The 12,374-nt window shown below is 49.2% G+C and overlaps 1 protein-coding gene and 1 non-coding gene across 9 annotated transcripts in view; one reads left to right on the top strand and one right to left on the bottom strand.

Moving 5' to 3' along the window:
* Nucleotides 1–114: 114 nt before the first annotated feature.
* Nucleotides 115–12,374, bottom strand: part of ENOSF1 (enolase superfamily member 1) — a 28,884-nt gene continuing 16,624 nt past the window's right edge. For 4 of the 8 annotated variants that reach the window (XM_047793862.1, XM_047793866.1, XM_047793867.1 and 1 more), the window contains 9 exons: nucleotides 12,223–12,305; nucleotides 11,286–11,320; nucleotides 8,441–8,528; nucleotides 6,543–6,836; nucleotides 3,589–3,630; nucleotides 2,675–2,804; nucleotides 2,327–2,426; nucleotides 1,104–1,185; nucleotides 115–559 (listed from right to left, as the gene is read on the bottom strand). In XM_047793862.1, the coding sequence (XP_047649818.1) occupies nucleotides 458–559; nucleotides 1,104–1,185; nucleotides 2,327–2,426; nucleotides 2,675–2,804; nucleotides 3,589–3,630; nucleotides 6,543–6,836; nucleotides 8,441–8,528; nucleotides 11,286–11,320; nucleotides 12,223–12,305 (956 nt within the window). In that variant the 3' untranslated portion in view covers nucleotides 115–457. Of the gene's footprint in view, nucleotides 560–1,103; nucleotides 1,186–2,326; nucleotides 2,427–2,674; nucleotides 2,805–3,040; nucleotides 3,346–3,588; nucleotides 3,631–6,542; nucleotides 6,837–8,440; nucleotides 8,529–11,285; nucleotides 11,321–12,222; nucleotides 12,306–12,374 lie in introns of those variants that run through there. The other 4 variants (XM_047793864.1, XM_047793868.1, XM_047793865.1 and 1 more) reach the window with 3 other exon arrangements.
* On the top strand, nucleotides 7,923–8,030 carry LOC125134853 (U6 spliceosomal RNA). Its single transcript, XR_007136840.1, has one exon. It is a non-coding gene; the product is annotated as a U6 spliceosomal RNA (small nuclear RNA).

Here is a 12,374-nt window from a genome sequence, read left to right as displayed (position 1 = left end):
AAACACATGCGCTGTGTTCTTGTTTGTATGCTGCTTAGATGGGTAGGGTATATGCTAATTTATGACAACAGTTTTTTGTTGTTGTTTTTTTAAAGAATTATTCCAACATGCTGCTTATTTTCAAAGTACAGTTTAATGTCTAGGTACCAGCACTTGATAGAAATTTTAGGATAGTGTCTGCCTGGACTTTGAGTTGGATCTATTTTTGCTTGAGGATTATGTAGGAGAATATGTGTTGATTTGTTAAAAGAATAAAGAAATGACAACTAAGCTGATGCCTGAGGTTGGTATGATTTTCAGCCGAACTTGTTTTGATTGGTGGGATGATTTTTTTTCTCCCTATTTTTGTAAAACCATACCCAAGAAATTTTAAGCCTTTTCACGTAAAGCAAAACGCTTTAAAATTTTTAAATTTAAAGTTTTAAATTTTAAAATTTTAAATTTTAAAGGAAAATGCTTAATTCCCTTGAGCAGCCAGGAGCTCCTTCCAGACTTCTCCATCTGGGTACTGGTGTTGCCGTACAGATTCCTCCTTCATTTCTGTTGAATAACCAGCATCCTAGCAAAGACCAAAGATAGTCATGCGAATAAGCACCTACAACAAAAGTCATTTATTTTATGCATTCTGCTGCTCCCAGAAATGCTTTTCAATCTAGATCAGAGGCAACTGAATTAATATTTTAAAAATAGGGTTTCGGATTGTTAGAAATGGGGAAGGGGGACACTTTATTGTCTCCACCTCAGGATTAACCAATGATACTTCCTTTGACAGTTCAACCTCTGTTGGTGAAAATGAGCCCCGAGCTCTTGAACAGGAAGATAAGTAGCCCTGGTAACACAGCTGCAGTTAAAACCTTTGAGTTCGCTAACTTGCTAGGTGCTGCCAGTTTTGTTGGGAGTTTTTTTGGCATGGGGGGCAAGGAGTACATATTGTTTGATCCAGTTGGTGAGGTAGCCTGGCATTTAGAGAAGCCTTGTCAGGGCAGTTTCACCCCCAAATCAGGCCTAACGAGCCGTTTATTTCCAGATGTGGAAAACAGACTCAAAGGAGACAAAGCTCTGAGCCCCAGGAACTAGCTCACAAGGAGGACGGCCAGGCTCACCTTAGGAGGCATGTAGCAAGCCTTCCTGATCACCACAGGGTACTTGAAGTGCTCGTGCAGGTGGTCAACATACTCACACATCCTAGGAGGGAGGAACGGGGGTGGGGCAAGTCAGATAGTCGTGTGCTGTTAAGGCAAAGGGGTGAGCACCACAAGTAAGGTGGACTCGCCCAAGGCCTGGCCGATGCTGTGTTTCTATGCAAATCCCATAACCTGTGGCCCTCGGGTTCTCATCTGTAAAACAGTGTGGGGACTTGGATGCAATGAACCATGATTCTCTTTGGACTAAAGGCTTTTGACCCAGAAGGCATCAAATTCAGACTCCATAAGTATCTGGGATTATTTGGGTGCCTTTAGCCAAAAGTTAAGATGAATAAAGTTACCACATGAAAGCTTTCTGCCAGCTACACGAATGGTTTAGAAGAGCACAGGTTTTAGGATCAGACTAACCTGCTCAGATCTGGTGTCTGCCGCTGGCTAGTTTTGTGGCCTGACCAAGGCACCTAACTCTACTGCCTCATTTCAGCCATCAGGGAATGAACAGCTGCGGCAGTCAGGCTGTGTGCACAGAGCTGGGGAAAGGAACTGGCGAGAGAGGGCCTCGTGGTTTCAGAGGCTGACACCAGGGTGTCAACGACAGAATGTGCTGTGTGTATTCTGGTGAAGAACTGGCCCTTTGGCCGAGGACAGGGAGCCTTGAAGAATGAGCAGGGGAACTGAACTCGATGTCCCACTTTCCCACACATCTTTATGCTTTCACTGTACACTCCGAGGGATCTTACTGCAGTACCACATTCAGTTCCAGGAGGAAGGGAAAGCCTAAGAAGGCTGTATGTCTGCGGGCGGCTGGAAGCAGACTGTCCTAATGTGAAGGTCTCCTGGAGCATATTCAGAAATAAAATAGAACTAAAAGGCCCAGGTCATGGAGATCCCAGTGTGGGAAGAGATTGAACAGAAGTAGAGAAGATGCCATTTGATGAAAGTCAGAAAAGGAGTTGGTTCTGGTTTTCATTTGGTTGCAAACTGCCTGCCTGCACCCACTTAATGTACCTAAAAAACGAGCTTGGCTACCAGGGACCCACCTTCTGAAAGAAAAAGGACTCGATTCAGACTGCTCAGTGGTGGGTCTCCATTGTTACTGCCCCATGTGGCAAAGGGGAAGCAAAACTGCCTTTGCGATACTGGATGAGCAACAGTACTGGTGTTAATGCCACATTACTGACCTGTCTTTGAGGCTTGCAGAGACTGATATGAAGTCAAATATGATCAGGTGTTGCACCAGTTCACAGAGGCCAACTCCACCAGCATGTGGGCACACAGGAACTGAAAATGAAACATTTCTGTTAGCACTAAGTAGGGCAGAGAGGGAGTGGGGAAGAACCTGTAGCTTATTACCTGCAGGGAATTAAATCAACAGAAATGAAATTCCAGGATGAAAATCATCAAAGATCCCCTGATTAAGCCTAAACGAGAGTTAGAAAAAAAGGCAAAATGGCAAACTCCAGAGGGAATCAGGGTATGTGATGGGCGAGGAAATGGGTGTCTGACCCTCAGCTCCTCGATGCCCTTACCTCCAAACTTTTTGGCCATCAGCAACACGGAGAGGTTCTCGTTGACACTCCCCAGCCTGCAGCTGTCGATCTGAAGAAACTGCAGGGCTTTCGCCTGTAGGAGTTGCTTAAATATCACTCTGTTGTGGCACTGGAAATAGAGTTAAAATGAAACCAACAGAGGAGTCAGCCTTGGCTTTCAGGATCTGTAAACCTGACCCTGTGCCAGTTCTACCACTCGTCAGTGGCCTCGAGGAAGCCTGGACTGGACTCATTCCTTGTTCTCACGTGGCACAAGGCCAGCCTGAGAGGCCAGGTGGGGACCTTCCACTCAGTTAACAAATCTGCTGGTGGAACCACGTGTCACATTAAAGTCACACCGCTCACCGTGTATCAGGACGTAACTGCCATGGTGACTGGTAAGTGGGAATGAGCATCAGGATGAAATCTGGGGACAGCGATGAGCAGGTGGCACAGGCGACAAAACAGAAGCGCTGCTCCTTTTGCTAGGGAAGCTGAGAATCTGTTCCTTCGTGCGGCTCTGCTCTTGGGGTGTCTGCTGCAGGTTTTGGCAGGCACTGTGCTTCGTTTATAAGCACAGAAAGGGGATGTGCTCCTGTTTACTCGATTTGGAAGCTGGCTTCCTTAAAACAGCATGGTGCCTTTACACCCTGCCACCTTAAACTGCTGTCCTGTAAATTTCAGTGAGACACTATGAAAAATGTAAATGACCTTAGTCATAGCAATTGTAGAAAACATACAAATGTTTGACTACATCTTACTCCAGACCAGACTCTGAAGTGTTGTAAAATGACCTGATTTCGAAGCTTAAGAATGTCTCCCAGATCAAAATGACACAGGTGAAATAGCCCAACGTATGCCCATGTTCTCAGGCGGTGGCCAGTGTGTGCCAACCCCAAAGAGATGTCACTTGCCTGTTCTCCCGTGGCTACGCCAATTCCCAGTGGGGCCAGTGCCTGTAAGACAGAAGGCAAGCTAAAGTTATTTTCCTGAGTTTGTGAACTGAGACTCCCAACGTTTAAAAATATTTAGAGCTGAAAAAGGAAGCAGTCAAGGCTCTGTGAGCATGAGGGGGAGGTGTGTCTGCAGAGCCGTTCTCGGTCCCCTCCGGGCTGGGGCTGCAGGTTTTCCTCTGCAGCCTCCTGGCTCCCACTCCACTCCGGGCCCCTTCGAATGTGAATGGCTTTCACCTTCCTCCTCCTCTCCGGGGCGACCACTCCGCAGCAGCCCACGGGTCCAGCCTCTGGCTAACTCCTTCCTAGAGGTTGTCTCTCCCTTTATTTCCTTGTCCCCCTGATGACCCCCTTGGGTGGTTATTCTAACCTCTCTCCTTCAAGCTCCTTAGATCCTAGGAGTTCAGCTCAGAGGTTCCTCAGCTGTGGAGGTGTGGAGTCTTCTCTGTAACAGCGCTGCTACTCCCTGCCCTCCCACCTGCCCCCTTCCCTGCCCCACCCCCACCCCGGGCTCTGAGCCATGACCCTGCGCCCCACCAGGCTGCAGTGCCACTCACTCCCCTTGCCTTAGCTGATGACACTAACAGCTAACACTTCCCAAGCTCTTCTTAAGCACCTGTCCAGCGCCGTGCAAGACTCCAGCTGAAAAACTTTATCACCACCCACTGGGCCTGTAACTAACTGTCCGTGGATCATAAGGCCAGAAAGGGAAGAGCCGACGCTTGAACTCTGGGCTGACTCCAGAGCCAGTGGAGGCATCTGAATCACTAGGTGGGGCACCTGCCTTGCAGAGACCTCCTTAACTTAGGTGCCAGGTGCCCCTGATTCTGCCACCTGTCCTGCCTGTGGGCTATGTGGACTGGATGAGGTATGGCCAGGGCTTCTTGCTCACCAGGCAGGAGTCAGAACGGATGGTCACTGAGTGCCTTCTAGTGCTATCAGTTCATGCTTCCTGAAACTTCTAACACAAGTGTACTGGGTTTTTTATAGACATTTGATCTATTCACTCTAGCATTTAGAAGATTGTGTACTTTGGGAGTTCCTGTCATGGCTCAGTGGTTATCGCACCCGACTAATATCCATGAGGACTTGAGTTCGATCCCTGGCCTCACTCAGGGGATTAAGGATCCAATGTTGCTGTCAGCTGTGGTGTAGATGACAGACACAGCTTGGATCCCTAGTTGCTGTGGCTGTGGTGTAGGCCGGTGGCTACAGCTCCAATTCAACCCCTAGCCTGGGAACTTCCATATGCCGCAGGCACAGCCCTAAAAAGACCAAAAAAAAAAAAAGTTTGTGTGATTCTAGCACTATTTGAATGGTTACCAGATGTTATTTCCTCCTTTCCAATACTTCAGGATCTGCTCTACTCTAGCCACCCTCTCCTTCCATCTTCCCCCTCTCCCTCCCCAGATTCCTGGGAAAACCTCCAGGCTCCTCTCCCTGCCCCGTGTCCTTTTGCCACTCCTCACCTGTGTACCCTCTCCATCCATCCCACATGTTGCTACCAGTCAGCCACCTTTAGTTCATGTTCTCACTCAAGAACCTGCAGTGGCTCACTGTGTTTGCATCTTCTGAACAGGTGGACTCCAGAGCCCCTGCCTGTGCCTGCTGTCTCTCCAACTTCCCCCTCATCTGTCCCCTTCCTTAGATGCCTCCTGAGAGGATGGCTGCCTCCATGCAAACCGTTCCTCAGTGGGTTCACGCTCAGAAAGCTTCTGAGGGGACCCTGGGCAGGCAGAGGTTCTGGTCCCAAGGCTGCCCCACAGGAGCCCAAGACAAAAAGTCTGGTTTCCCCATGGCCTCCCACCCAGATTCTCATTGTGGACCCACTCCCTGGGAGGTTTCATTCTGAACTGTGGTCCCCCACTGTCCCTCCCTGCCCCCTGTGCCTATCTCCCCCACCAGTAAACTTCCTCCCACACTTGCGCCCCTGCCCTGAATTCCACCTGCCTGTGTTTCAATGTCTTAGCTTTTCTTCAGCTAGACTGTAAAGTGTCAAGTTCCCTAAACACAGGCTCTTGTAGAGCATCCAATCTAAGAAAACCCCATGTTGATTCACTGTGAGAAACGTCTGGAGCCAGAAGGTAACGCTCTACTGTCAGACGGATGTGCCAGGTGCTCTTGGTCTGATGCCATCACATCAGACCCACAGCCTTCCTGCCCTAACCTCTCACTCACCCAGTAGCCTTTGGTTTAACACGGCTACTCATGGAGTAGCTCTGAGGAGACAAAAATCCAGTGCTCCCAGGAGTTCTCATTGTGGCTCAGCGGCTTAAGAACCTGACCAGGATCCATGAGGACATGGGTTTGATCCCTGGCCTCACTCACTGGGTTAAAGATCTGGCGTTGCCATGAACTGTGGGTCGCAGATGCAGCTCGGATCCGGCGTTGCTGTGGCTGTGGTGTGGGCCAGCGGCTGCAGCTCCCATTGAACCCCTAGCCCAGGAACCTCCATATGCTGCAGGTGCAGCCATAAAAAGACAAAAATCTAGTGCTCCCAGAAGCTGTACTTATACGTGACCCACCTGACATACTGGCTTTATAGATCAGTGCTGTGAGCCTGGCTAATGGGAGCCTCTCCCTGAGAGATGGGCTGTTTCTCAGATGTTCTATTTATGTATCAGCTTCTTCCTACACCTGAAAGGGAGAAAAGCAGCCCCCAATTCAGGTGGATGTGCCCAGGAAGTGCCCTGATTCCAGGGCTCTAGGGAAAGAGATGAGCAACCTTATGGGGAGGCTGACCTTGACATTAGCTAAGCAAACCTTTGCTAGCACATCAGCTAGTAGAATTTATACTTTGTTTCAATCTGGGTGAGTAAAATACTTAAATATCAGTCAGATTTCTATGTTTACAAAATATGGGAACCAGGTCTTAGGATCTATCACGACCACACTGGTGGCAGCCGTTTTTCTACCTTGGAGATGGCAGCATGTCCTAGGATGTCGTCAGGGCAAGTGGGTTCTTCAATCCACAACGGCTTGAACTCTGCCAGCTTTGCCATCCACTCCACGGCCTCAGGCACGTCCCAGCGCTGGTTGGCATCCATCATCTGCGAGGAGAGACCTTTGCGGAGAGGTCTGCCCAGCACTGGTCTTGCTGCAGGCCTGAGGTCCCCAGGGCAGAGAGGCCACCGACTGCAGAGGCCCAGCATACAGTCATGACAAAGGGAGCCCGAGAGCAGCCACCAAAGGAACTCTGGCTCCAGCCACTGTCACCAGAGGAGACACAAATCGCTCAGGGAGCCACTGTGAGGGGTGGAAGTGCCCTCTGGCACAGGAGCTCCAGCCTGATCTGCATCTAGAAACCACCCAAATATGTTTGTCTTGCAGGACTTATTCATAGAAACTGTTTCACCACATTACGAATCATGCGCAGTTAATTCTGAGTTTGTTCAATAGGCAATACTGGCTATTGCCTGCTATGTGTTTGGTGAATAACCTCAACTCTACCATTAATTAAGCACCCACTCCACCAGGCATTTTATGTTTTTGTTCCATTTATATTTATAATAACTATGAGGCAGTTCACAGTAACTCATTTTACAGATAAGAAAACTGACATGCAGAGAAGTAATTTGCTCAAGGACAATAAGTCAAGTAAATGGTGAGTCAAGTCCAGGCTTCTCCAAGGCCCTGGCCCTGTGCACAGCAAGCCTTCCCGGAAGCCAGGTGCTGGGTGTGCAGAGAGGAGAAATGGCCTCTCCATCCCTGACATCATCAGCCTGGAGGAGAGATGGATTTCTCTGGTATAATGTGCTTAGTGCTAAGAGGTCCCCCATGGGATGTTGTGAGAGCCAGAGGACAGTACGCCCAGAATCATTTTCTGTTGTAAATTATTCAGATGAGGATGACCTCATAAGACTAAAGTAGCATAAATTCATGTATAAATAATGGGACTTCTGATCCTAAGCCCAGGACTCAAACTTCTATTTTAATACATGAAAACATGCCTCCAAAACTAAAAACATCCTATTGCGACTTTTTTTTGTCTTTTTAGGGCCGAACTCACAGGATATGAAGTTCCCAGGCTAGGGGTCCAATTGGAGCTACAGCTGCCAGCCTACACCACAGCCACAGCAACGCAGGATCCAAGCCACATCTGTGATCTACACCACAGCTCATGGCAACGCTGGGTCCTTAACCCACTGAGCGAGGCCAGGGATTGAACCCACATCCTCATGGATACTAGTCAGGTTTGTTACCACTGAGCCACAATGGGAGCTCCTTGTGTCTCTTTTTTTATGTGTGTGTGACTTTCTTTTGTGAAAATGTTTTACACATAAAGAGTTAGCCTAGTGCTTACTTCGGCAGCACATATACTAAAATTGGAACGATACAGAGAAGATTAGCATGGCCCCCTGCGCAAGGATGACACACAAATTCGTGAAGCAGTCCATATTTTTTTTTTTTTTTGAGTAATAAAAAAAGAAAAAAAGAGCCTACTCCAAGACCTCAAAACTGTACTTCCTCTGACATATGGTGTTAAAATTCCCAATGTTCTGGGAGTTTCTATTGTGGCTTAGGGATATCAAACCCAACTAGTATCCATGAGGACAAGGGTTCAATCAGTGGGTTAAGGACCAGGCATTGCCATACGCTGCTGTGGCTGTGGCGTAGGCCAGCAGCTGCAGGTCCAATTTGACCCCTAGCCTGGGAACTTCCATGTGCCATGGGTGCCACCCTAAAAAGACCAAAAAACAAAAAAACTCCCAGTGTTCTTTAATCCTTATTTGAAATGAGTTGTATCTTGGCTCCGGACAAAGGCTCCTCATTTGAGGCTGCTTACTGCTCAGTGGCACAGGAGGGTATTTACCAGGGTCTTCTCAGGTCCGATCACATTTCTGATGAGTCGGCATCTACGGATGTCATCCTGGAGATCAGCACCAACTTTTACCTTAAACCTGCAAAATAAATTTGGTCTCGTAATTTAGATCTGTCCCCTGACTTGGATTTTCTGCAGAAGTGACTTTTTCTGTCAGTAATTTACAAGTCATGTTTTCTAGTAAACTCTTCCCCTGTCCCAATCAATCTTCAGATGTCACAAAAATAACCCTGTAAGAGGTTTCTCTTTACTCAGTATCAGGGCAACAACTGAATTGCCTGCCGACCTCAAGGAACAGAGAGAGCAGCCAGATCTTTAATAGCATTAACTGAGTTTCCACTGTGCTGTGAAAAGGAATAAAGACTGAAAAAGGCATTGTCAGCCTTGCAGAGAAAAGCAGACTGGGAAGGGAGCCCAGAGAGTGTCCCGCTCCATCCTGAGTGAACAGGACGATTGATCAGATACCTCCATCTGCCTGGCCCTTGACAAGAGGGCTTGTCTTAAACCCACTGCAGCAGAGGTCAGCCAAGGGACCAGCAGGGCTGGGCCTGAGGCTCCTTCACGGCACAGTGGACCGATGGCAGGTGGCTCCCTTCATCTGACTTGGCCCACTGTTCTTGAGACCAGGTCTGATACCTGTCCCCACGACCCCAGGACACAGATTCAGTTGTCAGGAGAACGTGGTTGGGCTAAGTGCAACACTGCCATGTGGAGGTGGCCAGCATCCCGTGCTCACCAGCCTGTCTGCCCAGCACTGGAGCTCAGGCTGCCAGCCTGAGCCTGGGACTGCCCGAGGCCCTGCCTCTGCTTTCCACAATGCCCACCTCTGTGCTGACAAAAAGCCCCTCTCACATCTTCTACTGTTCTCTCCCTTGTGCTCAGCACCAAACACATCAGAGATGACATCTGTACCCCCAGGTGGGAGCCTCAGCTTCTGAGTGCCGGGCTTCCTTTGCTCAGAGCCCTAGCTCTTCACAGAGAGCAGGGACCTCGCCAGCCTGTCCCTGGTGTGTACAGGGGTGAAGGTGAGGGCACTTACTGATCACCTGCTACTAGCCCCAACTGCTGGTCCTTTTCAGGGGCAATAACTTTGAGGAGAACAATGAGATACTATTATTCCCACTTTATGAAGAGAGAAAATGAGGTTCAGAGAGGTTTAGCACTTCACACAGGACCACACGGTAGTACTGTAAGGGATGAAGGGGACAGGCAAGGTGTTGATTCCAAATCCACCACATCCCAGGCCTCTTGCCACAGCTTCATGCTGCCTCCAAGATCCCTCTCCTCAACCCTCTTCTTAGCTGAGGAGTTAACAAGAATTCGGTTCTTCTCAAACATTAGTGGGCATGCAGATCCCTCAGGGATCTCATTAAAATGCAGACTCTGATGCAGCCGGTCTGAGATGGAGCCCAAGATTCTGCTTTTTTTTTTTTTTTTGAAGATGATCAGAGACCTTTATTTGGTCCCTATCATTCACTAAGCAACCTACATAAATCATTTACTAAATTCCTCCCACAAGCAGCAGCAGGGCACACTGGTGTTCTTGGACCATAGACCACACTTTGAGCAGCAGGAGGCTGGGTAGCCAGACTGTCATGTGTCATAGCCTGGTGATACGGCACAGGCACAAGGTCCACCTTGAGCTGTACTTATGGACTCACAATGACCAGCTTGAGAGGCGATGGTCCCTCTGTGCCCTGCATGGCATCAGGATTTGGGGCCACTGACAACCACAGTTTACCCAGAAGAGACCCCAAGATGCCCAGGGTCCATAACCATACAGGAGAGGGACAGGAGAAGTACACATGGTTAGTCTGGAGAGGAAGTGGCCTAGGGAAGAGGAGGAGCCTGGCTTCTGGGAGAACTTGCAGAATTATCAAGACCAGTAGCCAGAAGTTATATGGATAAGCAAAGAGTTCACTACACTGAAGTTCGAACACGCAGAGCCCTCAAATGATGCACAAGTGGGAGTTCCTGTTGTGGCTCAGCGGGTTAAGAACACAACTAGGATCCATGAGGACAAGGGTTTGATCCCTGGCCTCGCTCAGTGGGTTAAGCATCCAGTGTTGCCATGAGCTGTGGTGTAGGTTGCAGACAAGGCTCAGATCCTGCACTGTTGTGGCTGTGGCGTAGGCTGACAGCTGCAGCTCTGATTCAACTCCTAGCCTAGGAACGTCCATATACTGCAGGTGCAGCCCTAAAAAGACAAAAAAGAAAAACATACAAACATAAAACAATGCACAAGTTCCCTGCAAAGCTTGCTACCTCCGGTGGTTTTTATGTAGAAGCTAAATCAATGCTTGTTACTCTAGTAAAGAGTGGATTTCTAGTCTAGATTGGTGCTTGAAATCAATGACCTCTTTCAACTCTGATGTTCCAGGATTCTTCCTTTTCCTTTTTTTTTTTTTAGGGCTGCACCTACAGCATATGGAAGCTCCCAGGCTAGGGGTTGAATCAGAGCGGCAGCTGCCAGCCTATACCACAGCCCCAGCAATGCAGGATCTGAGCCACATCTGCGACCTACACCAGAGCTCACACTTAACCCACTGAGTGAGGCCAGGGATTGAACCCACATTGTCATGGATACCAGTCAGGTTCGTTATTGCTGAGCCACAATGGGAACTCCTGACACCCCAGGATTCTAACTAGAGTCACATGGCATCTTTGGAGAAAGAGCCTGGCCTCAGTAGAATTTTCTCTTCTGTGTCCCTACACACCAGGCTGCTTCTGGGTGAATCCTGGCCTCCTTGGTGCCTTTAGATGCTGGCTCCTCTCCACAGATCAGCCTCACTTGCTAACTGGGAGAGTTAAGTTCATTATCACTGAAGTAAGTTACCTGGTCCAGCCGTCCTTCAGTGCCTCACTGCAGAGCTGTGGGGAAAGGAGCACAGCCATCACCACACACCCTCCTAGGTCTAAGCAGCATCTTGGTCATCTCTTATTTGGCTTCCCAAACACTAGACTGTACCATGAACCAGAGGAACAACCATGTGCTGCTGAAGTTCAGAGCAGAAACAGCCTAGTCAACAAAGCATGATGGGTGACTTTCTTTCTCTGTCTCTATGGAAACCATCTCATGAATTGACCCAACATTCCTGGATGGGGAATGGGGCATTTCTGTCCCTCTTTTTAAAGCTGGGCTATTTTGTAGCATCCATGGATCTAATGGATGAAAGAGTAACAAACAGAAGCAGGTCCCAATTCTCCTTCCCTCGGCTGCAGTGTGCGCAGAGTGATGAGAAAGGGGACTAAACCAGCCAGGGGCTGACTGCTGCCCCTGCCACCCCGTACTGTAAGGGTCACATCTCCTGCAACATCTATGGGGATCCTCCAAAGCACCCTTGACAGCAGTGACCGCCTCTCTGCATGGTGAGGAAGCAGCGCTCAGCACCGTGAGGGGCAACATGGCACTACACGCCGCCGCTGCCTCCGCAGGTAATCAGCCCCACCAGCGCCCGGGGCTCTTGCTCCATGACCGAGCCAGGGAAACACCTTTATTTTGCTCGTGCACGAGCCCCTCCAGGACAAGACCCTCCAGGGCAAGGCTGGATCCACGAATGCAGAAAGGCTAACAGGGAGTTCCCTCAAGGCCCAGCAGTTAAGGATCCTGTGATGTCACTGCTGTGGCTCGGGTCACTGCTATGGTGGGGGTCTGATCTCTGGCCCAGGAACTTCTGCATGCTGTGGGTGCAACAACAACAAAGGAAAGAAAAGAAAGGAAAATACTGTCTCCTCGAGAAAGCCTGTCTCTGAAACCCGATTCCAGCATGCACCTGCGTCAGCCTGGTGTCTGTGTACCCCAGCCAGGCACACGAAGTGGTGTAGGCGGGGTAGCCCTGTGTCTGCATCTGCTCCTCTGTGGAAACATAACACTTGTTAATGTTTTGTGTCTGCGGGGATCTTTAGCTTAAGAGCTGCTTGCGGC

Source organism: Phacochoerus africanus, chromosome 8 (assembly GCF_016906955.1).
Source record: "Phacochoerus africanus isolate WHEZ1 chromosome 8, ROS_Pafr_v1, whole genome shotgun sequence".
In the NCBI taxonomy this organism is placed as follows: domain Eukaryota; kingdom Metazoa; phylum Chordata; class Mammalia; order Artiodactyla; family Suidae; genus Phacochoerus; species Phacochoerus africanus.
The sequence above is the reverse complement of the archived record's forward strand: the minus strand, read 5'-3'. Positions and strand labels throughout refer to the sequence as shown.